The sequence below is a fragment of the Anser cygnoides genome, chromosome 22, assembly GCF_040182565.1.
Source record: "Anser cygnoides isolate HZ-2024a breed goose chromosome 22, Taihu_goose_T2T_genome, whole genome shotgun sequence".
In the NCBI taxonomy this organism is placed as follows: Eukaryota; Metazoa; Chordata; class Aves; order Anseriformes; family Anatidae; genus Anser; species Anser cygnoides.
The window spans coordinates 3,403,876-3,429,495 of NC_089894.1; the positions used below are offsets into that span (position 1 = coordinate 3,403,876).

Genomic DNA, 25,620 nt, shown 5'->3' on the forward strand with positions numbered 1-25,620 from the left:
CCGCTTCACAGGTACGGGTCCCTGCCTTCAGTCTGGTTACCAAAGAAGGCCAGCCAGTGCACTACGACATGGAGGTCCCCGACTCTGGTATTGAGCTGCAGTGCACCCTTGCCCCTGACTGCAGTGTCAGCTGGACGTGGAGAGTCAAACACGGTCAACTGGAGAACAGGCCGTGAGGCTGCTTCTGCTGTGGAGGTTTTTACCTTGTTGAAATATGGAATTGCAAAAGCTTCCAGCCACCCCTGCCATCAAGCACCACGCGCAGTTGCTGGTGTTTTGTGCTGAAGTAGGATAGCAGTTCAGCAGTTCACTGCTCTCGGGCCTCACTTCTGTTGTCTGCTCTGATCCAGTTCCAAGACATGTCCTGAAGCTTAGATGTTCCCCAGAGCAGTGGGAATTACTTGTTTTGGGTGTGTGAGATTGAGCTTGAGAATGGTACAGGAAAATTCCTGCTTTTCAGAGGAATGTGATTGTGCTTTTCAGGAGCATATGGGGATTGGATGAGAGCTCCTGTTGCTCAGCCTCTGAGGTGAGGCTGGTAGTTACTGGGCTTGCTCAGAGGAGGTGGAGGTTGAGTATCTTCAGTGCAGCTGTGGTTGTTTGTGCTGAGGGGAGCTGGCTAACTTCCTTCTAGCTGGAGGAAAAACTTAATGTTTCTGTAGGCTTTGGGTAGCATCATCTCTACCTCAAGCCTTTTGCATGGGGAAAATTGACAGCAGTAACTAGCTGGGTGCTTGGTTTCACCTCCCACCCTTCCCCGCAGACACTTCCTTCTTGAATCAGAAAAGAACTTTGTTCCCAGAAAGAGCTTTGCTTGCAGCTCTCGTCTTCTGAATCTCCTCCCTGACTTAGGAGCTGCTGCTTCCCACTCTGTTGTTGCTACCAACGAAGGGAGTACGTGGTAGGGCAGGAGGAGCGTGTTCCGTGGTGGGCAGGGTTGTGCTCCTCAGCCCCGTTTCCACCGCTGCTGCTGCTGCCTCGCTGCAACTTCACAGGAGCTGTCCTTGTCCGCACAGCTCCCCCTGGAGGGGGCAGGACAGCGGCTCCGTCAGCTCAGGCAAAGTCTGAATTCTCCTGCAGAACTGTTTTTTTAAAACCCACTCCCAGCTATCAGTCCTGCCATCCGCTCAGCCCCTCCGCTGGAGATCAGTGCCCCAGTGCTGCGTGGTGTTAGCTCAGCCCGTCTGCACCAGCACTTAAAGGCTGGCACCAGGCTTCGTATTCCTCCCCTCACGTCAAAACGTGTTAATGGAGCGGGACGGGCAGCTGGGCCCACAGTGCCTTAATCATTGGTGAACTTTTTCTTTTGTGATTATTTTTTTGTAAAGTATACAGCAACTGTATGCGTCAGGTTCAGACGGGTGGGTGTTGCTAGCCCTTCTGTAACCCAGAACAAAACCAGGGGGAGGCGTAAGGTACTTGGGTGCACTCGTTCAGGGCTGCTCAAAGTCCTTGTGTGTCTCGAAACCGATTTGCTGGTGTGCTGTGCCTCTTCCAGAGTGCTGGAACCACAGCGGCCGCAGAGCCGGGGCTGCTGACACCGAGGCTGAAGAGAGGAGCAGCTCCCAGGGAGCAAGGTCAGCCGTGCCGGACCCAGGCTGGTTCTGGGAGATGCAACGAGGCAGGAATGTCTGCAGGTTTCTCAAGTGAAGTTCACTTAAAATAGCTGGGAAAAGTTAAGCTCTGGACCTCCCATTTTGAGGACCAGTGACCTGTAATTGATACTCTTTCCCTTTGGTCTCCCAGAACATTGGCTGGTTTTGCTGCACTAGGTGTTGACATCCTTAACCAGAAAACTGAAGTTATCATGCCATAGAAGAGTGGAACTCTTGAAGAAGTTAAACCTGTCAGCACTGTGCGTATAGTCTCTTATAGCACTTTTTTGTTCTAAAGCACTTAATGAATTGTCCAAAATAGGCACATAAGTATAGCTGAAATGCAGCCACATTAAGAGTCTTTTTAGTAAACGGTTAAAACGTTATGCACACCTTTTCCAGGCAGGAGTGGGGAGGAATAGGGAAGTCGGCACAATTTCTGTCAGATGCCATAAGCTACTACGAGTTCTAGGCTCTGGAGCAACAGGGCTCAAAATGCCTTGCAGAGTTCCCAGGAGCTCCCAAGCAGGCGCTGAGTGCAGAAACCAAACTTCCTGCACTTGGCACCCTCCTCGGGCTTCCTCTGAGGGGGAGAGGAGAAAAATCTGTTGGCTGCTTCTAAGAAGAGTCTGTCATAATAACTGTTGGTGACGTGTCAGTGCAAAAGAATAGTCTGTTCCCTTCCTGAAGGCTGCACCTCACGGCTTTCACTGTCGTCCGCAAAGTGCTTCGATGTACAGGTGTGCGTTTTTGTACGTTGGTGTTAGACCCGAGTTCTGCCGAGCAGTAGGACAGGGTGCAGCAGTCCTCTGCTTGCAGGACCTGTGAGCTTTACACTTCATCTATAGCATTAACGCTAGTCTCGGGCCACCTGAGTGGGTGGGTGAAAGGCAGGAACACTTGTGAAGCCAGATCGTCTCTGTTGGGTAGGTGGAGATGTTTACATTCTCCTGCGCTCTCACACCAGCATTAGCCAGTATCTCCATCCTGTTCATTTTGTCCAAAAACTTCAATCCTATTTTGCTGCCACCTCAAGCAAGAAAGTGAGGCTGCAGCCCTCCACGTAACAACCGTTTACGGGACAGCTGCTCAGAGGAGCAGGCTGGGGCGTCAGCTCTCCCTGCCGCGTGGGAAAGACGCTCCGGCTGATACCACAAACCATTGGTGCTTTTACTGTCCTGAAATGTGGTTCTGCTCTCGGAAATATCTCCAGGGTTTTAATGTTTTTGCCACCTACCAGCTTGGGATCTCAGCTCTCTCCTGCTGCTGGGACAGTTTCCTGTTAATTTGGCTGGTTGTTTTTGCTGTGACAGGCAGAAAAAGCCCAGCTTCCAGAAAGGCTGGCTGTGCAATACTGACAGGCAAAAAAGTCAGGAAAGGTTTTTTTGTTTTTTTTTTTTGTTATCCCTGTTAACATTTGTCTTAAATTGTGTGTAATAACATAATTAGGCTTTAGGACTGAATCCCAGTACAAGTTAGGGAGGACAAATAGTGAAAAACGCAGATGGCTCTTGTCATATAGCACCTTCTTTAAGGTCCTTGGGAAAAAAAATCACCTTTGGCAAAGCAATACAAAGCTTTGGGATGGGCAGTACTGGCATGGGTGAAGGTGATGGAATGACTAGCTGGTATTGAATGAATGACACTTTATTAAACTGTGATTTCTTGAAATTAACATTTCAACCTGTATTTTCACAGAAAAAAAATAAAAGCTGGAAAAAAGGATTCTTTGTTTTCATGGTCAGGGGTTTGATATGTTGTACCAGAGAACACGAAGACAGTACTGAGTGTGGCGTTTTTTTAAGAGGAGCCTGGTTTGAATAAAGTTCACCCTAGTTTTTGGGGGGATGAGGGAAGAGTCCTTTGTGGGTGTGAAGAGGTAGCAGTACCTTTGACAGCTCTGAGCACAGCATTTGCTGAATGTGTTGATGCTGCTAAGCACATCGTCCCCTTTCCTCCTCCTGTTCCAGTTCCACGTCCTTGGCTCCATGCCCGAGCTCCCTGGTGGTTACAGGGCTGCCATGAGGCTTCCCAGCATGTTCTCAGCCATCTAGCTAGCTGGCATGCACGTAGCTTTGGATCGAGGCTTTCCTGTCTGAGAAAACAGGCTGATTTGCAAAAACCCTGGCTATCTGTGTCAAATGAATGTGTCCCTGCACCACACTGAAGCTTTGTCAGTGAAATGCTGCCCCCCTGATTTCCAGCTATCCCGAGTGCGTCTCCTGTGCTTTTTTGACAAGGCCCAGGTTGGACTGATCAAGGGAAAGCAGAGGGCACTGCTCCCTGGTGCTTTACGTTCCAGGCAGGGGCTTCTGCTGTACAGGGGGCTGACACGTCTTCCCCTCAAGAGTGAGAGAAGTCACTCCAGGATCCTGAGGAACTGAGGTTAAGCAGACAGTGCCAGAGGTTCGCCCACACCGTGCAGCATGGGCTTCGGCTCCCTCTTGGTGCAGAAGCTGCCTCCACTTGCACCGTGTCTTTCTGTCAATGCGGTGGACTGGAGGTGTGCTCACGGCCACGTCAGTGAGCACATGAGATCAGCTACCCGAAATGGAAAACCCAAATTCCAGCCGACGGGTGGAGAGGCTGAGTTTTGCTATCATGTACCTGTTTGTACAGTGAGCACAGAAGTCGGATCAGCTGTCCACAAAAAAAAAAAAAAAAAGCGGGTGCATTGGTTGCATTTGGGATTTCCTAGACTTCCCTGTAAAGAGTGGGTCAGCTTTGGGAAGCAGCTCTTGTCTCTGAGGACAGCCCAACTGAGAAGCCGTGTTGTGCCCTGGTGCTGGGCCGAGCCTTGCCCAGGGCTGGCTGCAGCTCCATGCTGGGGTTGGCGGGGGCTGCGGGTGCCTTCCCGAGCATCCTGGCGACAATGCGCACGTGCTCGTGTGGGTGCCAGGGCCTGACAGCCGCCGCCTCAGGGGCACCGCAGTTAAAGATGTGGGACCTCTGAAGAGCCGCAAGGCCTGGCTTGCCCCTCCTTTTGTCCCCTGGCACTTGCTTTCTCGTGTTTTCATCCACTAAATCGCCCCTGCTGCCAGTCCTGCAGCCACAGGCAAGTCAGAAATACATCTTCCACTTGCAGCAGTTCAAAGGAGCGGGGTCGCCGCTCCCGGCAGCAGTTCCTTGTGCAGGTCATGTATCAGTGTTAGTAAAGCAGCAAGCGGCAGCTGCTGCGTCCAGCCCGCAAAGGCAGGAGGTAGCCCGAGCGGCCTCAAACACCGGGACTTGCGCACGGCATCGGCCTGCCCCCCTCACAGACACGCGCTTTATCCATAGAGTCGGTTTATTACCAGTTCTGCTTTGGATTAAACAGGCCCTCAGTATATAAAAATAATGTATACAAATTAGCAGTTAATGTTTTACATTTCTGGCTTAAAGGCATTTATAAGTTACACATTCATTTCCCTTCCCTCCCTTTGAGCTTTGTGCGATACTGAGCCGGTGGCGCTTAGCAGCGTAATTACAGCAGGAAGCAGTCGCTGCTCTGGCTTGTAACGAGGACTTACCCTGGTCTAAAAGCTGGGGCAAGCGAGAATGTACACGGCAGCCACGAGTCCTCGCAGCAGGGCGAGCAGGGGGCGTTTGTGACAAAGTAAATGCATTAACGGGTTAACTGCAGCAGTGCACGGCTCTGACTGATCGGCAGCAGGGCGGGGAGGAATAAAGGCCAGTGCTTCAGTCGTTATTTGTAGGCTGGTGCAGCTCTCTGGCTACGTCCAAGCCCACCCCTTTTCTGTCCTCCTTTTCCTGCATGAGTTCAGCTGTGACCCTGCACTGTCTGGGGATACCACGGTGTTCGCTGCAAGGGCTGGAGGCTGCCTAGCACCTGCTGCGGGTTGCATCGTGCAACTGCTGGCGAACGGGAGCAGCCTCGTGGTCCCCGCGGGCCGATGGGCACCGGTGTCTGAGAGGCTGCGGCCCCAAGAGCAGAGGTGGGTGCTGGGGAGGCAGGAGGGCAAGGCCAGGTACCACCACGTAGCGATTCGAGGACGGTGAATCCTTGAGCCTGCTGATTGTCATAGACCAGCGCTGCTCGCCCCAGCCTTAGGCTCCTGGTGAGACCCTGTAGAACCCAGGGGTGCTCCAGCCCCTGCTCCCATAGCACAGAGAGATTTTTTTTTTTTTTTTTTTTTTTTAAGGAAGACATAGAAAATGACTGTAAAATAGCACCCCTGCCAGCTCCTGGGGTACGTGAAGTGCCCAGGGTGGGATCTTTGCAGCAGGCTCCTTGCCGGAGAGGAGGCGCAGCCTGTGCCCGCCCCGCTCTGCAGCAGAGGAGAGCACGGCCTCGAAGGGCTCTGCGCAGACGGGAGATGTGGGAGAAGCACCAGGAGCACTGCAGCCCTGGCTGCCAATCCTCTGCCCCTCCTGCAGTGGGAGATCAAAGGCACCAGCAAGCTGAGGAGAGGGGCACACCGGTGTGCAGGGCTGCCCCGGAGGGCAGGAGGGCAATGCAGCAGCCCTGGGCAAGGGGCAGGGCAGCCCCTTTTCCTTGCAGGACAAGGTGGGGGGGGCTTCCTGTGCTCCCCCCATCCCTGCCAGCCCGGAGGAGAGGAGCTCAGTGGCATCGCTAAGCAATTGCTGGGGGAGCCCTGCGTCAGCCCCACGGGTGCGCAGGGCAGGGGCAGCAGGGCGGGCCGGCACACGAAGCAGCTTGAGCAGCGAGGAGTGGGCACCGTCCCCCCACCGCGGGTCGGCCCAGGCCGGCGGGCTGACGCCCTGCAGTCCCAGCTGCGTCCGCAGGACCGGCCTGCCCTGCTCACAGCGAGATGTCCGGCGTCGCCTGCAGGCTCTGCCCCACAGCCCGTTTCTTGGCACTGCCGCGGCCCTTGTCTGCGCGCCGGTAGGGGTTGTTCCGCAGATCTGAAAGGGGAGAAAGCACGGGCTCAGCGAGCCGCCAGCCTGCCCGCCCTGGCAAAGCCTGCACCTGCAGGCAGGACCCTGCCCTCACTCCCACCACCGGCCAGGGTCAGCCCCTCGGGTACGGGGACGCTCGGCAGGAGCCTGACCAGCAGCACACAGAGGCAGGAGGGAGGCAGCTGGGAAGAACCGGCCCGTGGGACCCACTCCTGCAGCAATTCCAGTGCCCAGCCTTGTGCCGCGGCGCTGGGGCTGAGGCTGGGGTGCCCCGGGGGTGGCTTTCAGCAGAGCTGAGCCTGGCCGATCGGCCACGCAGCCGGAACGGTGCTGGGCAGAGAAATGCAGGAGGAGAGCCGCAGCCCGGCAGCCCCTCTGTGCCCCTCTGCCCACCCAGGCTGTGCCCTCGCCCCCAGCCCGGCTGCCCCGTTACCTACAGGCAGCCGCTACAGGGGACTCTCCTCGTTGAAGCTCGCATCGCAGAAGAGCCGGGACGAGCGCTTGCCCGTCCGGGCCGTGAAAGGAACAGTTTTCAGAGCTGAGCAAAGCGATCCAGAGAGGCAGCGGAGAGGAGGAGAAGGGAGGAAGAAGCAGAAGAGGAGGAAGAGCTATGAGACAGGGCAGAGAGTGTTCTGCAGCTTTGCCGTGTGGGACAGGGAGGTGCTGCAGGTGGCTCTGGGCTCCCCAGCAGGGCTTGGTGGCTCCCTGGCTCCGGGCTGTGACAGCCCTTGGAGGCCCCGCCAGGGAGGCTCTCCCAGCTGCACCCACTTGGCTGCAGCGCTGTCTGTGCCGAAGCCCCGTGCAGGGGCAGCAGAGCTGGGAGCCCAGCCCTGAACGTCCAACTCCCAGCGACCCAGCAGCAGCCATGCCCTCACTGTCTCCGGATCTCTCCCAGCACTGTGCTGTGACCCAGCCATCGCGGGGCTGTGTGACAAGCCGTGACACCCACCCAATGTACCTGCACCCCAGGGGACTCTGGGCTGGCACGGCCTGGCCAGGGACTCTGAGCACCAAGCACCAGGGGAGACACCCTGCCCCTCACCTGAAATAATATCCTCGATGGCACCGTCTTTTCCTTCATAAATGAGCGGCTCCTTCACCATCTGCTTCTTCTTCAGCTCAGCGATCATGTCCATCTGCTGCCGCTTGGCTTTCTGGATGGGTGACTGTGGTGGGAACAGAGTGGGGTGAACGGTGCGTCCTGGCTGGAAAAGGTCCTTTGCCCTTCCCCAAATTCAGCCCGGACGGAGGGCACAGTGACACCGAGCCAGGCTGCTGCCTCCCGGCCTCATCCGGGGGGAGCCGCAGGGCAGCAGGGTGGGATATTCCGGGGAAGGGATGCTCAAGGGCCCTGCACCAGCACAGGGAAGCGTCCCACATGGGGTACCTTCGTGTCAAGCTGGTCCTCGCTGCCATTGGGGCTGGATTCTGCCTCTTTGGCTGCAGCCTCTTGTTTCTTCCACAGCTCGATGTCCTGCTCTGCTTTCTTGGGAGAGGCGCAGGGAGGGCATGCTGAGCTGGGGGGTTCTGCTGTGGTGCTGTGGGAACACAGCCCCCCCCCCTTCTGCTCCTCGGCAATCCCGAGGGGGCTCTGGCAGCCCCTGCCTCACCCCAACCCAGTGCCTGCACTGGCCCCAAAGGGCAGCTCCGTGTGCCAGGGTCTCTCTGTCCCACAGGCCCCCAGCCTCGTGTGTGGCTGTGGCCGGTTACCCCAAAGTGGGGTCAGACTCCCCCCTAAAAACCGTCCCCTCCCAGCCCCCAGAAACAGGGCACCTCCGACCCCCTACCTTGTAGGCTCTGATGAAGCGCATGAACATGGGGAAGAAGGTCGTGGGGGGACTGTTCTTGGGGTTCTCCCCGAAGTACTCCACAGCTGACTCGTATGCCTCCTGCGGGCAGAGACACCCCAACATGGGGGGCTGGGGCCTGGCAGCAGAGCCCGGCCACCCACTGTCCCCCATCCACCCTCTGTCACCTCAGTGTCCCCCTCCGCATCCCCCATGGCTCTGGCAGTCCTGCTGGAGCCACATCCCACCCAGAGCCACTCCCATGGGGCACAGGCGTGAGCAGAAGGCACCCCAGGGTGCCCCCATGCAGGAATGGGGACCCAGTCCTGCCCCACCACCCTGCGCTGCCCTCAGCACCCACCTTGGCAGTTTTGCTGTCAGCCTGCAGCTTCTCCATCACCTCCGAGTTGGCCTTGAGGAACTCCTTGAGCACGGGGCTGTCATCCTGCCGCATGAACTCCTTGCGGGTGAGCTCCATGCCCTGCTGCAGGCTCCGCACGTCCTGCAACACGCTGTCCAGGGAGACTGCAGAGAGGGCGATCAGCGACCAGCGCCAGGGTCAGGGCAGGCCCTGAGAGTCCCCACGCGGGGGCTGCAGCCTGCCATGGTCCCCAGGCCGGTGCCCACGGGTGCTACCTGAGCCTGCCTTGTCGAGGAAATGCAGCTCAGTGTGGAAACCAGTGAGCTCGGGGTACTTCTCCGTGATCACCCGCACCAGGTAATGCAGCAGCGTCTGCTTCCTGTCCGTCGACTTCATCTCCAGCAGCTGGGAGAGAGCAGCGTCAGCCCCATCCTGAATCCCACCGCCCCACCGCACCCCTGCTCGGGGCAGCCCTCCGTCCCCATGACTGGTGCCTGCACCCTTCCATTCCCATGGCTTGTTCCCATCTTCCCCCATCACTACAGCTGGACCCTCCCCGTCCCCTCAGTTAATCCCAGCATTCACCCACGGCCACAGCTGGTTCCTGCACCCTTCCATCCCCGTGGCTGTTTCCCGTGTCCCTCTGTGCCCACGGCTGCTCCCTGCATTCCTCCACCTCCATACCTGGTCCCTGTAACCCCCTGTCCCCTCGGCTTGTCCCCGTGCAGTGACAGTGCCTGTGTGCACTACCGCATTCCCCGCAGCACACAGGACCCGCGGGGCAGCCCCGCACCAAACCTACCGCGTCGAGGCTCTGCAGCCGGAAGCCGTAGGCAGCCCCGCGCTTGCTGCTGTTCATGTAGTTCCCAAAGGCCAGCACGATCTGAGGAGATGCAAGGGCTCAGGTAGGGCCAGGGGGCTGTCCCCCACCCCACGCCCCCACGCAGTCAGGACGCATGGGACAGGTCAGCACCGCCGACATGCACCCGGCCCGGCCAGACGTCCCCCCCCACTGGGGCCACGGCCTCGCACCCCTCACCTCGAGGATGTTGCGCAGTTTGCTGGAGGACTTGAGGGACATGGAGGCGGCGATGATGGCGTTGAGTTGCTGAGGACAGCAGGGGAAGTGTGTGAGCCTCGCCACAGGAGGCTGCCCCCCGAGTGCCGCCCAACGCCTTGCTGTGTCCCCCCCCACCCACGCCCCCACACCCACCGGCATGAGCAGCTGGGCTGTGTCGTTGAAGTTGCCCAGGAAGATCATGACGTTCATGCGCTCGGCCAGGCGCGGGATCTTGCTGAACCGGATCATGAACTGGTCCTCGTCCGAGAGCTCCTCCGGAGGCTGCTGCTCCCGCTCGAACTTCCCGATGAGCGTCCGCTCGTACTCGGTGGGCAGGAAGCGCAGCAGCAGCTCCAGAAAGTCGAGGCTCAGGGCTTGCTGGTCGTACCTGCAGGAGCAGCGGGTGGTGGGACACCCCCGGCACAGGCAGATCCCGCAGCGGGTCCCTCAGCCCCCTGCCACCTCCCTCCCGGCGCCCCAGCTCGTCCTTGTCCCACCGAGGAGGGGACACTCACGTCTCGATGGCTGTGCAGATGTCCTGGATGCTGCGGCCACCTTTGCGGAGGGTGATGGCCAGGTTCTTGGCCCGGTTGGACTCCATGAGGGTGACCTTGCTGGGGGCCTTCTGCGTGGCCTTCACCTTGAGGGCGCTGATGTCCAGGGCAGGGCCCTGGGCCTTGGTCTTGAACTGCTCCTCGAAGTCACTCATGTCCAGCTCCTGCGGGGAGACAGGAGACTGAGGGCACGGCCGGGAGCTGGCGCAGGACAGCTGGGACGAGGACGGAGCCAGAGGGCTGGGACAGGACCAGTGGGAGAGGGGCAAGAGGATGAAGATGGAGGGAGGAGGAGAGGACAAGCTGGGGGTTGAGGATGGGGATGGGGATGAAGACAAGGCAGGGACAGGACAAGGAGGGGCTAATGAGGGGACAAGGTGAGGGGAGAGGGAGGGAGGCAGAGGATGAAGATGGGGAAGAAGACATGGACAGGACAGGAGAGGCTGAGGGTGGAGCAAGGGGATGGGGATGGGGTGAGAGGAGGAGGGCAGGGCTCCGCGTCCGACAGACCCCATATTGTCCCTCGGCACGGCGCTGGCCTCCAGCTCCTCCAAGGCTGCAGCCACGTGAGCCAGCGACACCACAGATGGGTGCAGCGTGGGCAGGGGTGCCAAGCCAGCACGGGCACAATGCGGGTGGGGGTGCAACGAAGGCCGGGGTAACGTCAGCACGGGTGCGGCGTGGGTGTGGGTGAGGGCGCCGGCCCCCCCAAGCCCCCTGTACTCACCCCCCAGGTGCCTGCATGGCCTCACCTGCAGCACCTTCTCGTCGTTGAGCTCGGTGAAGACGGTGCCGTCGATCTGGCTCGGCTTCAGTGCCACCCAGTTGAAGACGGGCATGCGGAACTTGGTCTGGATCGGCTTCTTCACCTTCACTGCGGGGCGAGAGGCGGGCAGCGTCACCGGGGGGGGCCCAAACCCACCCCAGTGTGCCTCCGGCACTCGAGGCACCCCAGGGACATCCCCGCTGTCCCCGGACCCCATCCCCTGGCCACACTCACCTGAACCACCGGCAGCAGGGGGGCCACCCAGCCCGGCGGGGGGCTCCCCACCGAGGGGTGGGGGCGGTGGGGGGGGTGGCACGGGGCCCTCCAGCCCCCCGGGGAGCGGTGGGGGCGGTGGGGGCACTGCGGCGCCTGGGAGCGGAGGGGCTGGGGGGGGCACGGCGCCCGTGGGCAGGGGGGGTGGGGGGGGCACGGGGGGCTCAGGCTCAGCCCCAGGCAGGGGTGGAGGGGGGGGCGGTGGGGGAGGTGGGGGGGGGGCAGCAGGTGCAGGGGGAGGAGATGGGGATGGAGCCGGAGCCGGAGCTGGAGCATCTGCAAACGGAAACGGGAAGCGAGTGAGTTGATGCGGCAGCAGGACACGGTGCCAGTGCCAGGACCACTCTGCCACCGAGCGACTCCACGTCCCTGGGCACGTCCCTGCGCCCCCTGCCTCGGTTTCCCTGGCTGTGCCCAGAGAACACGCTGCCACCCCTCCCCGGCGCCAGCTGTCCCCACCAGGAAGGGGACCCCCGCACCCGAGGTACCTGTGCTGGTGGCGGTGGCCTCTTTGGTAACCACGGGGGCTGCTGCGGTCTCTATGACAACGGGGACAATTTCGATGGCGACGTCTCCATCGGGCCCACGCAGGATCTGCACTAACCCCTTCTCCTCCAGCTCCGCCAGCCGCCGCTCCAGCGCCAGCCGGTAGCACTCCTGGGGCTGCGGGGCCGGCGGGCTGGGCGGCCGCGGAGGGCTGAGCTGCTCCTGCGGCGTGACAAACCCCAGCGTGTCACCGGTGTCCCCCAGCACCCCCTGACCGGGGTTCCCCACGCATCCGCTTCCCCCCCTCAGCCCTGGCAGCATCGCAGCACCCACGGGTGCTCACCCGCAGCGCCTCCAGCTCCCGCCGCGCCTGGCTCAGCTGCTTCTCCAGCTCCGCTATCTTGGCCATGGAGTCGTTCTCTGCATCCTGCAGCTTCTCCGTCAGCTGTGGGGACGAGGCGCCGGCGCTCAGCCGCGGCCGCCGTGGCCCAGCCCTGCCTCCCGCCCCACGCGGGGCTTGCGTCAGCAGCCCCTGCCCACGCGCCCACGTCCCACCTGGCTGACGTGCTCCTGCAGCTCCTCCATGTGCTCCAGCACAGCCGTCTTGGTCTCCGAGTCCTCCAGCATGGCCCCCACGTCAAACACGTTGTCCAGGTAGGCTTGGATCTGCACCTGCAGCTTGTCGCTCTCGGTGAGCCGCAGGTTCTGCCACGGGACAACCGGCGGCACCGTCACGGGCGGTGGCAGCCACGGCGTCCACCCACCACCGAGATGGGAGCCGCGGCCGCAGCGGGGGCTCGGGGCGGCGCAGGACCACCCACCTCCAGGTACTGGTCAAGCCCCAGGTGGGTGAACTCGTACTGCAGGAAGACGCGGAAGTTCATGTTCTCCACCGAGTGCACCACGATGTTGATGAACTGCATGCAGGCGACCTGCAGGGACAGGAGCAGGCTCAGCGGGCACGGCACGGTGGCCCAGCAGCCCCAGGGACGCAAGTCCCTGGGGACAGCACGGTGGTTTCACGGCCCTGGGGACGCGGGGACCTGGGAAACGGCCAGCTGCTCAGCAGCCCTTGGGACACAACGCCCTGGGGAGGGACCGGCAGCTCTTGGGGACACGGCATTTTGGGGACTTGGCAGCCCTTGGGACATAGCCAAGGACAGGCCTGGGGAGACCACGGAAGCTGCCACCAGGGCAGGAGGCCGTGGGTCCCCAGTTGTCTCCAGCCCAGCGGGGGGCAGGGGGCACAGTGGGGGCCCCAGCCTCCCCCACCGCTCACCATGAAGTCGATGTTGCTGTCCTCGTTTCGGAAATACTCCATCAGCTTCTCAAAGCGGTTCTTCTCGCCGCAGACCTGGGGTGGGAGCAGGGGCTGAGGGCTGGGAGGGGCACGTCCAAGGTGGGCATCCAGGGCAGGAGGCATCCACTGCCAATGCCATCCCAGCCCTGCCGGGTGCGGGACATCCCTGCTGAGACATCCCCGTGCCATCCCAGCCCTGGGGACATGTGCTGGCATGGGGACATCAAGCCCAACAACTGGAGCAACCCCAAATAAGTTATGCGACAGGCATTTTTAGGATCAAGGGTGTCCCAGTGGAGCAGGGCTCTGCTGCACAAAGGGAAACTGAGGCACATACACCGGGGTCAGCATGGAGACCGTGTCCCTGCCGGAGACTCACCTCCTTGAAGTTGTCAAAGGCAGCGAGGATAATGTCATGGCCACCTCGGACCAGGCAGACAGCGGCCAGCAGCTCCAGCACGAGTGCCTTTGTCCTGCGGAGACACAGGGCATGAGGGGTCACGGCCACGGCGCAGCCTAGGGGACAAGTGAGAGGGGACAGCCCCTACCTTGCGTTCTTGTTGTTGAGGCTCAGGGTGATCTCGTTGACACAGGCTGGGTGGTTCATCACCAGGCTGAAGCCAGACTGGGGAAAAAAGGAGCATTAATGGGGTCGCTCATCCCCCTGCTCTCCCCAAGGATGCCCAGGGACCTAGTGATATGTCCCATGCCATGTTCCCGCTGGACAGGTGGCTGAGCAAGGACATCTGAGTGCGAAGGCTGGGTGTCCCCAAGCCATCAGAGCTGGGGGACAGCAGATGTGTGCTCCTCACTGCACCCCAAAGCCAGACTCTGACCCTGATGGGGGCAGCGCAGGGACTGGAGGCTTTCAGGGGTCCCCGGGGGGTCCTGGAGGACGCTGCCTGCTCCCACCTGGTAGTTCATGATGGCACGGAGACACATGATGCAGACGTGGACGTCGTCCTTCTGGCTGACGATGCGGGAGTTCCTCAGCGCCTTCCTGCTGTGCGAGGGGTTGAGCCTGTGCGGGCAAGAGGGCAGCTGAGCAGGGGGCTCGGGGTCAGCCGCGGGGCGCAGCGCAAGCAGGGGGTGGGCAGCGTGTGGGTGGGAGGGCAGGGGGGGGGACAGGCGGTGGCCTCGGTGGCCCTGAGCTCACCAGCCAGCAGCAGGAACCCGGGGAACCCAGCAAGCTGCATCCCCATGGGAGGGAGCCCCGATGTCCAGCCTGGTGGCCATCCCCATCTGCAAGCCCAAGGGACGCAAGGCGCGGGGGGTGGCTGCGGTGGGGCTGGGGTGGCAGGGGGGGCCGCGTGCCCCTCGCGCACGGGCGGTCTCGGAGGCTCACCGGGGCGAATAGGAGCTGCCAGGTGACCTGGGGCAACTGTCCCCATCGCTGCCCGGGGCGCTGCAGGGGACGCTGGGGTGGACGTGGTGGAGGAGGGTGTGGATGTGCTGGTTCGAGAGGCAGCAGCTGGAGGCGCGTTAGAGCCTGCAGGACAGGAGGGAGAAACGGGGCTCCCGCGCGGCCCGCGGGACGGCCGGGGTGCGGAGCTGGGGGCCAGGGGGACGTGGGCTGGGGGCAAGCAGAGCAGCTGCTGCCGCTCGCAGGGGCTGGTGCTGAGCACCAGGCGGTGCTGAGCCCTCCTAAGCCTGCGACCAGGCTGGGGCATGGTGGGTGCCAAGGGGCTGGGACGCCGCGGGTGCCACATCCGAGCCATCGCTCCTGACCTGTCCCTGGGGCACGGGGGACGCCGGCTCCTCTGGAGGTGCTGGCAGGGAACGAGGGGCCCTGCGGTCCCAAGGGAGCCCCCAGCCACGCTACGGCAGCCGTCTCCCTTCCCGGGGTGGCCACAGCTGGGTGTCCCCTCGGACCGCCCTGCCCGTCGGGGGCGACCGCAGGGGCCATCCCCACGCTGGGGCCGGCAGCGAGTCAGCGGGGGCTGCACGGCCCCTCTGGGGCATCTCCACCACGCCAGCACCCCGGCCCCGTCACCTACCGTAGGCACATCCCCCGGCAGCGTGCAAGAGAAGAGCGGGGTTAGAAGAGGGCTGCAGGGTTAGCAAGCGAGAGCCGCCGGCTGCTGGGACCGGCTCAGAGGGCGCAGGCCCGGTCATCTTCAAACCCTCGCTGCTTTTAAACCCTCGCCGGCAGCAGCTCCTATGTCTGATGCAGCAGCAGGGTCGGGATTTGCTCCCCAAAGCCTCAAACAGCTCTGATTTGTGCTCATTTCCCTGATCCTCCCACCCCGGTTTTGGCCAGGGCATCCCGCAGCAGGGAGCTGCAGGGACTGCAGAGCTGGGCGGTGGGAACTGCTCCGACCTTGCTCTTTACCCTGGCTTCCAGCACTGCTGAGAGCACACGTGGCTTTGTCTCCCCCCGGTCCCCAAAACAGCAATGGGGACCCCTTTCTAGGACCAGGCTTGCGTCTCCCTGCCGAGCCCCTCTCTGAGCCGGCACAGCACGGCATGGCACGGCGGGGCCGGGGTGCAGCGAGGCGGAGAGCGGGGAGCGGCGCCGGGGGGCCGCGTGTTACCTGACGGTGAGGTGCCGCACTTTGGAGACGCCCTGCGTGGGGGACGAGGAGTTGCTTTTGCTCAGATCCTCCAGCGACCGCTCCAGGGGCTTGCCCTTGTCGGAGCCCGGGCTGCCGTTCTCAGTGCTCTCCATGTCGTACCTGGTGGGCCGTGTGGGGACAGGGGGAGGTGAGCAAGCAGCACCCCCGATGCCAGCAGACACGTGGGGACCTCTGGGGTCCCCAGGGCTGGGGACAAATGGGGCATTGGTTTCCCCCAGACACGGAGCTCTGCAGCTCTGGATCCCCCAGCTCCCCCAGCCCCTCTGAGCTCAGGGGGAGGCTGATCCCAGCCCAGCGACCGGAGAGCCAGGGCGGGGTGTCAGGGGAAAAGGGGCACCCGGGATGCCAGCGGCAGCGGGGACGTACGCGACGGAGCACTGGGCGAAGGCGAGGTACTCCAGCAGCACGTCCAGCCCCTTGTTCTCCTCGTTGAGAAACTCCTGGACCCAGCTGGGGAGCACAGGGGTTAGTGGGTTCCACAAACCCTCCTCTTCCTCCCCACCTCCCCCTCCAGCCCAGAGGTCCCCAGTAAGGTGGGGACACACTGGGGACACGGCACCGCTGTGTGGTGCTACCTCTCCGAGGGAGCTGGGTGCCACGGAGACCCCAGGTCCTGACACCCAGGGGACACAGCCCCCAGGCTCTGCTGCCACTGCAGGGGTTCAGGTCCTGCAGCAGCCAGGGCACAGCTGGCTGCCGCCCCGGCCCCTCCACCCTCCCATCAAAGCCGTCCCAGGGATGAGGCCACCAGCCTCCACCCCCTGCCTCCACACCCCGCTGGCACCCCCACAGCCAGAAGCCACCGGCACACGAGTCTCTGCCCCAGCAGTGGCCGGATGACACCAAGGACCCCCTGCTCACCCTCCTTACCCGATGTAGTTGGTCCTTAAGGAAATCTCCAGCTCCCGGAGCACCTGCGTCGACTCCTGCACTCGTCGCTTGAACTGGGGGACAGGGAGAGCCGTTGGCACCGGGCCTGGCCCCAAGGGACAAGGGCGGACCCGTGGGGTGCGAGGGAGCCCTCACCTTCCTGCTCACGCCGCCCGTGTCCAAGTAGCTCTTCAGCTTCTGGATGTAGGCAGACGGTGGGTTTTTCACCTGGAAGCGCTCCTACAAGCCACAGAGAGAGGCTGAAGCCACCTGCCTGTGGCACGGGGAAATGCCACCCTGCTCTGCGCCCTGTCCCTGCTCCCAGTGCAGCCCGGGCACGCTGCGGCCACCCGCACCCCGTGCTGCAGATGGTCACGCTTAAATGTTTAATCAGATTAATAAGCCGCTGTCTCGCTAACGGAGACGGATGCCAGCACTCAGCTCCATCTGAAGAGCCTCAGATTTGAGGCCAGCGGCCATCAGCCTTGTGTGGCATTTGGGGACAGGGCCAGCAGCGAGGCCAGCAAGGCGTCACTGCACTTGGACCTCACCTGGTCGCAGACGAGCTCCCATTTCTTCTCGTTGTCATACTGGCTGAGCAGCTTCATCTTGTCGGGGGGCAGGTTCATGGAGCTCTGCGGGGAGACAGGGGTCAGGGGTGTCCCCAGAACCCCTCTGTGGGCTGTGGTACCCCCCATTCACGCAGCACCCAGTGTTCCTGCTCGCCGGTGGGACCACGGGGACATTGCTTTCCCCAGGAACTATCACACCACCATCCGGCATTGCGGACCCGTCAGCAATGTCCCTGCCTGGGGGTGTCTGGGGTCTCCGTGGCAGAGGGCGCTGGGTGTTGTGGGGGGGGGACAGGGCAGGACGTGGGGTGCTGGAGGGAAAAATGGAGCCATGAGCCCATGTCACGAGCACACCATGCTCCCAGCCTCAGCCAGCCCAGGTCCCGTCCCCAGCTGAGCCTTTTGGTCACCGCTCAGCCACCCTACGTGGGGACAGGGCCTGGAGACGTGGCCGAGTCCCCACGGCGTGATGGTGACGGACGGCTCCAAGCCGTCCCTGAGGGCACGCAACGAGCCCAGGTGGTGAAACCAGCGCTTCTTTGGAGACCCGATCTGGGGGCAGGGTGTTGCGTGTCACCCCGTCCCTTCATGCCAGCATTACACAACCTGGCCGCCGCCTCCCCACCCCACGTCGGCTTCTCTGCAGCCGCCGCCAGCCCCCGGGGCCGCCCGAGCAGGACGTGACGTGGTTTCCGCTCCCCGAGCAGCACGAGGCGGCCGCCGAAACTGCTCCTCACTGCGGCTGGGGGCTCCGGGGCACCCCAGGCTCAGCTCCTGCCTGCAGGGTGCTGGGGTGCACGGGGTGGGTCCTGGAGGGACACCGCGGGGTGACCTGCAGAGCCTCGGACAGGCCGCCTGCAGGTGCGTTGCACACACACGTCGGCCATGCAGGAAGCTCTGCTTGGGTCATGGATGATTTAGTTTCCCAAAAGACCCATTTCTTGGCGATTCAGCCCTAAGGAAAGCAGGAGCTGAGGCTGCTGCTCGCTCGGAGAGCCTGCAGCCTGGCAACATGGAGCCACGGCACGTGGAGACAGTGCACGGCCCCAGCCCTGCTCCGAGTCGCCTTAACCTCCAGTTTTGGCTTCCCCAGCACAGGGATGTGGGGTGCAGGCACCACGGGGCACCACCTCTGGGACACCCACGTCCCTGGGGAAAAGGCATCCTGTGGGGTTTGGGGCGGGATCAGAGCTGAGCAGGAAGGGACTTGGGTAGCCACGGAGGAGCCCGTCCAAGAGGAAAGGTGCCAATGTGCCGTACAGGAGCAGAAACCTCAGCACCCACCTCCACCAACTACCCGCCAGACTGCTTTTGCAATCAGCCAAAACAGGGCGATATGGGTGGAAGGGAGCCCGCACGGAGGCTGAAGCCACGGTCCCCAGGCTGCCTAGGGCCCCATGCCACCACACCAAGCCGGTATTCGGCTGGCTCTGGCCGGGCTGCCTGGAGCCTGGCTGCTCCCTCCCAGCTGCCCGCAGCAGGCAGCTCGCACAGCAGCACGCAGGACAGCTCGGCGGCGAGGCTAAAATTAGGCTGCGAGGCCAGAAATAGCCTCGCTGCGAGGCCGCCGGGGTTGCATCGGAGCGGCCGGACAGGTCCTGAGGCAGACGAGGCGGTGGCAGAGCCAGGACACCCCGGGTTGCTGCTGCACTAACACGTCCTGGGCTACTGCACACGGGATCCGCCATGGGCGACCGGCACAGCCTGGTGCCACCCCCGGTGCCACTTTTTCTGGAGGGAGCCCTGTCCTCGCGGTCCCCATCCCTCCACGGGAATGGACAAAACCCTCCAGAAGGGTCAGACCAATGCCTGGTGGCTCTCCCAGCCCCAAGGGAGCGCCAGGTGGGACCAGGCACCCAAGCAGCCCATGAGGGGCTGCCCCCACAGGACCCGTTTTGGCCATCGGTGCCATCTGCAGAGAGGGGACGGTGGCACCCGCTGCGCAGCCCAAACCTCTCCCACAGGGACCCCCAGCCCGTGGAGCACCAACGAGCTTTGTGCTGGGTTGTCCCAAAGGCTGTGCACATCACAGGGACTCATTTTACCATGTGTGGGACCCTGAAAAGCCAGGAACAAGTACCGCTGGTGGGACAGGGCCTCCCACGGGCCGAGGATGCCGGCAGAGCGTGGGGTGTCAGCGATGCCCCCACGGAGGTGGCTGTGCTGTGACGGCTGAGCCCATCTGTCCCCAGCAAGGCTGGCACGACCTCGTCCTTGCAGGCAGGGCCGGGCCCGGTGGCAGGATGTGGCACCGTTCGGGTTTGAAACTGGGTGGTGGCTGCCTTCCCCCGCGGGGGCACGTGGTGCGGGCGGAGGAAGTGGCCTCCCACCCCGGGCGCCCCGCTGTGGTCCGTGGCGTCAGTCGGGAGCACAAAGAAACCGGTTCTCGCTTCCTGCTGGGGGCCCTGGTGCCACCGGGGATGTGGGGCAGGGTGGCCTCAGAGGTGGTAAACAGAGGACTTGGTCCTTGCCCTCCTCCTCCTCAGGGGACTGGGATGGCAGGGACGAGACGGAGGGGACAAGGGGACTTACCCCAGCAGTCACAACCCACCCCCCCGGCCAGCACCCTCATCGCACCCAGGAGCTGGCGTCGAGCCCGTCCCCGTCCTGCCGTGCCGCGGGCTGCGTCAGGACCAGACCGCACAGCCTGCGAGGGCGGGCGCAGACACCGAGCAGCGTCACGGCCCGCCACGCTCCTGCCGGCCTGAACAGATGCCACCAAGGGTCCCCCACGCATCCCTCCGGGACGGGAGATCCCCAGGGCCTGCGGTGACATCTCAGTGATGCCCTGGGACGGGAGGCAGCTGGCCGGGACCCTGAGCTCAGCCAAAGCCAGCACGGGGAGGGCTTGCTGCGGGGTTGTGCCGGGATTTACCCTGCACCTAAAACCAGACGGGGGGAGGCGAAGCAGCACCTACATCATTTCCCGCTACGAAAAGGCCTTTTCTTGTTGCACCAACCACAGCACCGAGGCTGCGCAGAGGGCTCCTGCCTGGCAGAGCTATTTTGGGTGTCAGGCACCCCGAATTTTCATTCCACACACAGACAGGGGCTGCGCACACCCCGAGTGGCCTCCGAGCAGGCGGAGATGAGCAGGGCCAGTCTCTGCACCCAGCCAGAGAGAAAATTAAAAGCATCCGCCACGGAAGCGTTCGCTCTGCAAAACACACATGCGGCGGCGCCGCCGTCGCTGGTTGGCTGCCCGATGGGCTCGAGTGAAAACCAGACCGAAACGAGACGGCCGTTGCTTAGGGATCGCGGCCGAGCTGCTAAAGCATCTTCTGTGGTTTCTTGGCCTGCGCGGGGCTGGGAGGGAGCCGCACGCAGCAGCTGGGAGTGGTGGCACCAGGGTGGGAGAAAGCAGGGAGGAGAGGGACAGCGTGCGGGGCCGCGGTCCACCGCTGCGCTCGGCGGGGAGCTGGAGGCTCCCGTGGAGATTTGGGTGCAGGCACATGGGTGCAGGACCACGTAACGGATGAGAAGCTCTAGTCCCAGTGTAAAGCCTCAAATGCCAGCCAGCACGTGAAACAGGGCATCCCACCCTGAGCATCCCACAGCCTGGGAGAGGCCTGGGACACCCTGCCGGGAGCTGGGGGAGCCCCGTGGCTGAGCCTGTCGTGTGTGGTTCCTCCCAGGACACAGGGGGAAGGTGGCAGCCGCTGGCACGAAGCAGCAGCCCCTGTCTGCCACAATAAAGGAGCTGGAGCAGACCCAAGGTGGCGGCTTGGAGGCTTTCACCGACCGCTTGGCCGCAGAAGGACTGACGGCACCGGGTGGCTGGGCTGGCAGCCCATGGGGCACGCCGGTCCCAGGCTGCGCCGTCCCTGGTGGCTACGGGGCGCGATGCTCCTGCCAGGCGTTCCCGTGCTGTCCCCTCCAGCGAGCGTCACCAGAGCCATCCCCGCTCCGGGAAGCGCCCCTCTCCTTCCTATCCTCACCTGGCACGGAGGCCACAGCCTCTCCCCGAGGCTTAGCGCCAGGCACCCCGCAGGACGGGGACCGCCCGGGCTCTCCCCGAGCCCAGCACGCCGCAATCAGGGCTGGGCAACGCTCCCAGGACCGGCTCACCCTCAGAGGGAGTCCCCGGAGCCAGCCGTGGCCGCGTCCCAAACCCGCCACGTGCCCGAGGGAAAAGCTGGCAGGGGGAGCAGGCAGGACCCCTCCGGAGGCCGGAGCCCACCCCGGGGGAGGCGAGGAGTTGCTAAGGGACAGGCGCCTGCTAGCGCACGGCTGCGGCCAAGGCCTCCCCACCGCCTGCTGCTCCCGGCTCTATTTTAAGAACAAGCAGAAGCTGCTCTCAGCGCACGGTGGGGAAATGAGACTGAGCAGCCACGCTCGCCTCCCCGTAGAGTGTTCGCCTGTCCTGCGACGGCGGGGTGAGGGGATCCCCACATTGGGACACCCTCCTAGTTCAGCCAGGGCCTGATCCAGCCACGCGCAGCACCCTCGGCGCAGGGGCTGCCAGCCTTCCTATCTCCGTGTGGTGCAGGCACGCGTCCCGTGGGGACGCCGGGGACACCAGCAGAGCTGCAGAGGGTTCCCCGCTCCTCGCAGGAGCCCATCACGGAGCCGGCTGTGCCTCCCCACATCCCGCCGAGCTGCGCCAGCCCCGTACGCCGCGTGGGGATGGGTCCGGCACAAAGCCGGGCATCGTTCTTCTTTCCTGCCCGCGATTCCCCCAGCTCGCGGTGCGGCCGCAGCCGGGGCTCGCTGGTGACCGGCCTCACCGCCGCGCTCCGGCCAGCGGCACATCTGCAAACATCTGCAGCGGTGCCGGCTGCCAGCTCACCCGGACAACTGCAAACACAAAGCAGCGCCTCGTGGCCACCCAGGGCCCTGCGGCACACAAGGAGCTTTCACCACCGTGAAGCTTCGAGGTCTCCCAGTTTTAATCCCCGTCCCACAGCCTGCCCCGATTTCACAGAGCACTTGCTGCTTTTAAGTGACACCAAGGACCTAAGCAAGGGCTCGGGGGGAATTTTCCACCCAGCTCCTCAAGGGCTCAGGGTTTTTAGGTCTCTGCCCTTTCAGCTGCAGCTGATCTCTCTTCCAGGTCCCGAGAGAGGCCAAAGCAAAGCTCTCGCTGCCCCGTGGACCAGCAGAGCGAGGAGTTGCCATGGTTTAGCAGCAAAAGCTCACAGCAGGGCCACCACGGTCCCGTCTGCTGAGCGCCACCATCCCAGAGCCCTCCCTGCTCTCTGTGGATGCTTGGGCAGCCCAGCTGCTGCTCACCTCCACCACACCCTTGGCGCACGGTTTCGTTTTGCCATCCCTGAACCTTTTGTTTTTCCCCTTTGTAACAAGGGGTAACAGCTGCCCTGAGCAGAAGCCTCTGCAGATCCCCAGCCCAGCAGCTGGAGACTCTCAGTCTCCTTCTTCTGCTTCTCCCCACATCCCCAAACTCCAGAGCCACACCGGCACGTCCCAGGTCACTTGGCACAGGGACAGCCCTACCGTCCCTCTGCCAAAGCGGCATCTGCCACGGTGCCCTAGCTGGGAATAAGCCAGAATGTCTGGAAAAAAAACAAATTCCCCATTTCTGAGCACACAGCGGGTTTATTCCTCACCTCCCCACTGGCAGTTTGAACCCCCAGGACTCTGCCACCAGCCCGACACTCCCTCGGGCTGCCTTTCAGCCTGGATTTTTCCCATTATTTCTCCCAGTTTAGGATGTCTGGCCAGGAATTGGTTTGCACTGACATGGTCTCGTGGCACCAGGGTGCAGCAGCCCTCCCGTGGTATCACCGTACCGAGACCATGTGCTGGACCCAGACCACGTCCCAGCAATAGAACAGGAAGGTTTCCAGCCCACCAGCTCACACCCCACTGCTAATCTCACGCCCTTTGCAGGTGAGAAATGAATCCATGAGCACTGCAGGTCCCTAGAGATGATTAAAAATACAATGAGGGTGGCTGAAGGCAGGGCAGCCCTCCATCCCCCTGTAGTGGGGATCCTGCTGCTGCCCCCACCAACGCTGCCATGAGTAGGGATGGTGAAAGGAGGGGGAAGGGAGCCCGTGAAAGGAGGAAGAGAGATTGGGACATCCAATTTCACAAGACAGCCAGTTCCCGTGTCGCCAAAACCAGCACACTTGTCCCAGTAGCTCCCTGCCAGGGCTTTTCCTTGGGATCAAGAAGGCTTGGGTCACAGGGAGAGTCTGGATCACCAGTTGGCCCTTTTTGATCACTTTTCAGGTTAGGATTTGGACCCCTCCAGAGCACACCTAGGCCCCATCTCGCCAGCGGAAAGTGACACTTCCTGAGGCCTCGCAATCGCAGCCGCAGCACCCCAAAGTCCCCAGCTGCCAGCCCCCTTCTGCAACCACGGCGTGCGTGCACCCCGGAGCCATTACAGGCACAATCTCAATCTCGTACTGCCATCCGCACCCAAAGCAGCACACCAGGAGTCACACAGCCACCCCCGGGGGACAGCAAAGCCCCGTCCTGGGGCTCTCGGCAGCACCACGCAGCCCCGGCGTTGCAGAGCCCTTTGCAGCGACCCCCCTGCAGTCCTAGCGAGCCGAAGGAGATGCTCTCCACAGCAGAGAAGTCACAGCCTGTGGCTGCAGGCACAGCAGGCACTTCAGCTGTGATGCCTGTCCCCAGTAATCCTCCCGTAATCGCAACGCGATGGGAAAGCTTGTAAATAATCCTGGGCTGGGGCCGGGCGGGCCGGGGCGGCGGGTCCTGCCTGCTGCGGGGCTGCAGGAGCTGCGGAGCGACTCGGGTCACGGCACCGGCGCTGCTCCGGACCTCGTTGTGTAACAGCAGCCGCAGGAGCCGGGAGCCTTTGTCCGCAGCTGGAGCCCCTGCCCAGGCTCAGGTTAGCGTGGGCTCTTATTTTGTGCAGGGGATGAGGGGATTAAAGCAGCAAGCGTTTCCCTGCTCCCAGCGCGCTCCCAGGCTGCCCTGGGGCTTTTTGGGGGAGCGTGGGGACGCAGGACCGCGACCTTCAGAGCGTGCCCCAGCTCCCCGGCGCACAGGGCGGCTGCGGAAAGGGCAGCCGAGCTGCTCTCGCCTCCGCGCGCCGGGGCTGCGGGGGGAAAGGCCACGTCGCTGAGCGCGGGGGAAGGCACGTGTGTGGGGACCGCGTCCAGCACAGCTGGACAGTGAAGGTCACGGCCATCCGCCACCTCCCAAGGACGGAGAGGAGCTTCCAGCAGCTCAGCACGGTGCCGCCGGTGACCAGCAACTCGGCTCACCTCCTGCTCTGCCTACCTGAGCGTTTCCCAGAGCTGCACAGACACCCGTGAAGGGCTGGCGGGGGGCTCGGCCCCACGGCACGGGGAAAGCGGGCGGCTTGCCCGAGGCCACGCAGCGAGGCTGGGGCAGAAGCGCCCCGTCCTCACGCCAGGGGCTGAGATGCGGAGAGCAGGAGGGAGGGAAGGGAGAGAGGGAGAGATCCCGGAAAGCGGCAGCTGCTGGGACGTGCGGGAGAGGAGCTCCAGGCGGACGGGAGGAGGTGAGCGAGGCAGGCTGACATTTGCAGCACCGGCTCGCTGCAGCGTGTGCGGCTGGCACTGCTCGCTGGCTACACGCCGCCGGCTCCGGGCCTGCCGCCGGCTCCTCAGCCCCATCCCAGGGGGTTCGGAGCTTCCTGGGGGAGCCCAGGAGCCCGAGCGCAGCCTCACCCGAGCCCTTTGGGACCGCTGCCCCCCAGGCGGAGCGCAGCCGGGGCATCCCCGGGGCATTCCCCGGGAGCAACGGGAGGAGACGGCCCACGCCGCGGGGCCGGGAGAGGGAGGGAAAAAAATCATAATAAACGATGCGATTAAATAAAATAAAGGCAGAAAAGCTCGGGCAGGATGGCGGCTTCTCCCGGCAGGGCCAGCACTCACCAGGACGCGGCTGAAGCGCTCCTCCAGCTCGGCGGCGGCGGGCATGGGCTGCCGGGCGGGCGGCGGCGGCCGCGGCGGGGTGGCGGCGGCGGCGGCGTTGGCGGCGGGGCCCGGGGCTCGGTTGTCGCGGTTCTCCCGGCCCGCAGCCCCCTCCATGCCCCCGGCCGCGTTGCCCATGGCGCTGCCGCCGGGGGTACCGGGGGTACTGGGGGTGCCGGGGGTACCGGGGGTGCCGGGGGTGCCGGGGGTGCCGGAGCGGCCGCGCTGCAGCGGGGCTGGGCAGGAAGCGGAGCTGCAGGAGGGATGGGGCGGGTGGCTCGGTGTCGGGGTGTTTTTCCCCTTCTCTGTCTTTCGCCGTTTGCAACTTCTCCTGGGCGTTATTGAGCCGCAAACGCCACCCCCCCCCGCCTCCACCCCCGCCCCGGCGGGCAGGGCTCCGCCGCGCCCCCGGTCCCGGCCGGCCCCGGTGCCCCGGAGGCGGCCCCGGGCTCGGCGCTGCATCCCCGGCACCTGCCGCCCCTCCGCCGGGCTCCAGGGTCCCAAAGCCCACGGCTGCGCCGGGCTGGGTTGCCTTTTTTTTTTTTTTTTTTAATGATTTTTTGACGTTTTGGTTTGGTTTTCTTCTTCTTTTCGGGGGGAGGGAGGCGGGTGGGGCTGCGGAGGTTTGGGGGCCCTCCCCTCTTCCTCTTTTCCCCTCGGCTGCCAAGGGAGGGCGAGCTGAG

General features: G+C 63.3%; 2 protein-coding genes across 7 annotated transcripts in view; one reads left to right on the plus strand and one right to left on the minus strand.

Moving 5' to 3' along the window:
• The window catches only part of MAP3K14 (mitogen-activated protein kinase kinase kinase 14), a 28,575-nt gene extending 22,844 nt beyond the window's left edge, over positions 1-5,731 (plus strand). For 2 of the 3 annotated variants that reach the window (XM_048047829.2, XM_048047828.2), the window contains one exon: positions 12-5,731. In XM_048047829.2, coding sequence (XP_047903786.1) covers positions 12-176 — 165 coding nt within the window. In that variant the 3' untranslated portion in view covers positions 177-5,731. The remainder of the gene's footprint in view (positions 1-11) is intronic. The other variant, XR_010826235.1, reaches the window with a different exon arrangement.
• Positions 4,864-25,249, minus strand: FMNL1 (formin like 1). Of its 4 annotated transcripts, XM_066981438.1 has the most exons (28): positions 24,899-25,203; positions 17,040-17,123; positions 16,645-16,728; positions 16,489-16,562; positions 15,985-16,068; positions 15,577-15,717; positions 14,388-14,513; positions 13,955-14,063; positions 13,591-13,667; positions 13,422-13,515; positions 13,022-13,096; positions 12,564-12,674; positions 12,298-12,447; positions 12,086-12,187; positions 11,745-11,964; positions 11,218-11,532; positions 10,970-11,091; positions 10,179-10,381; positions 9,817-10,051; positions 9,643-9,711; positions 9,406-9,486; positions 8,879-9,008; positions 8,604-8,767; positions 8,243-8,344; positions 7,843-7,941; positions 7,498-7,621; positions 6,893-6,993; positions 6,390-6,461 (listed from the first exon to the last, which is right to left on the minus strand). In XM_066981438.1, exons 1-27 carry the CDS (start codon positions 25,073-25,075, stop codon positions 6,902-6,904), a joined length of 3,444 nt encoding a protein of 1,147 aa, XP_066837539.1. In that variant the 5' UTR covers positions 25,076-25,203; the 3' UTR covers positions 6,390-6,461; positions 6,893-6,901. The 4 variants fall into 4 exon arrangements, with proteins under 4 accessions (XP_066837541.1, XP_066837540.1, XP_066837539.1 ...); XM_066981440.1 differs by lacking the exon at positions 6,893-6,993 and having other exon boundaries at positions 4,864-6,461; positions 24,899-25,249; XM_066981441.1 differs by lacking the exon at positions 14,388-14,513 and having other exon boundaries at positions 24,899-25,201.
• Between the last annotated feature and the right edge of the window lie 371 nt (positions 25,250-25,620).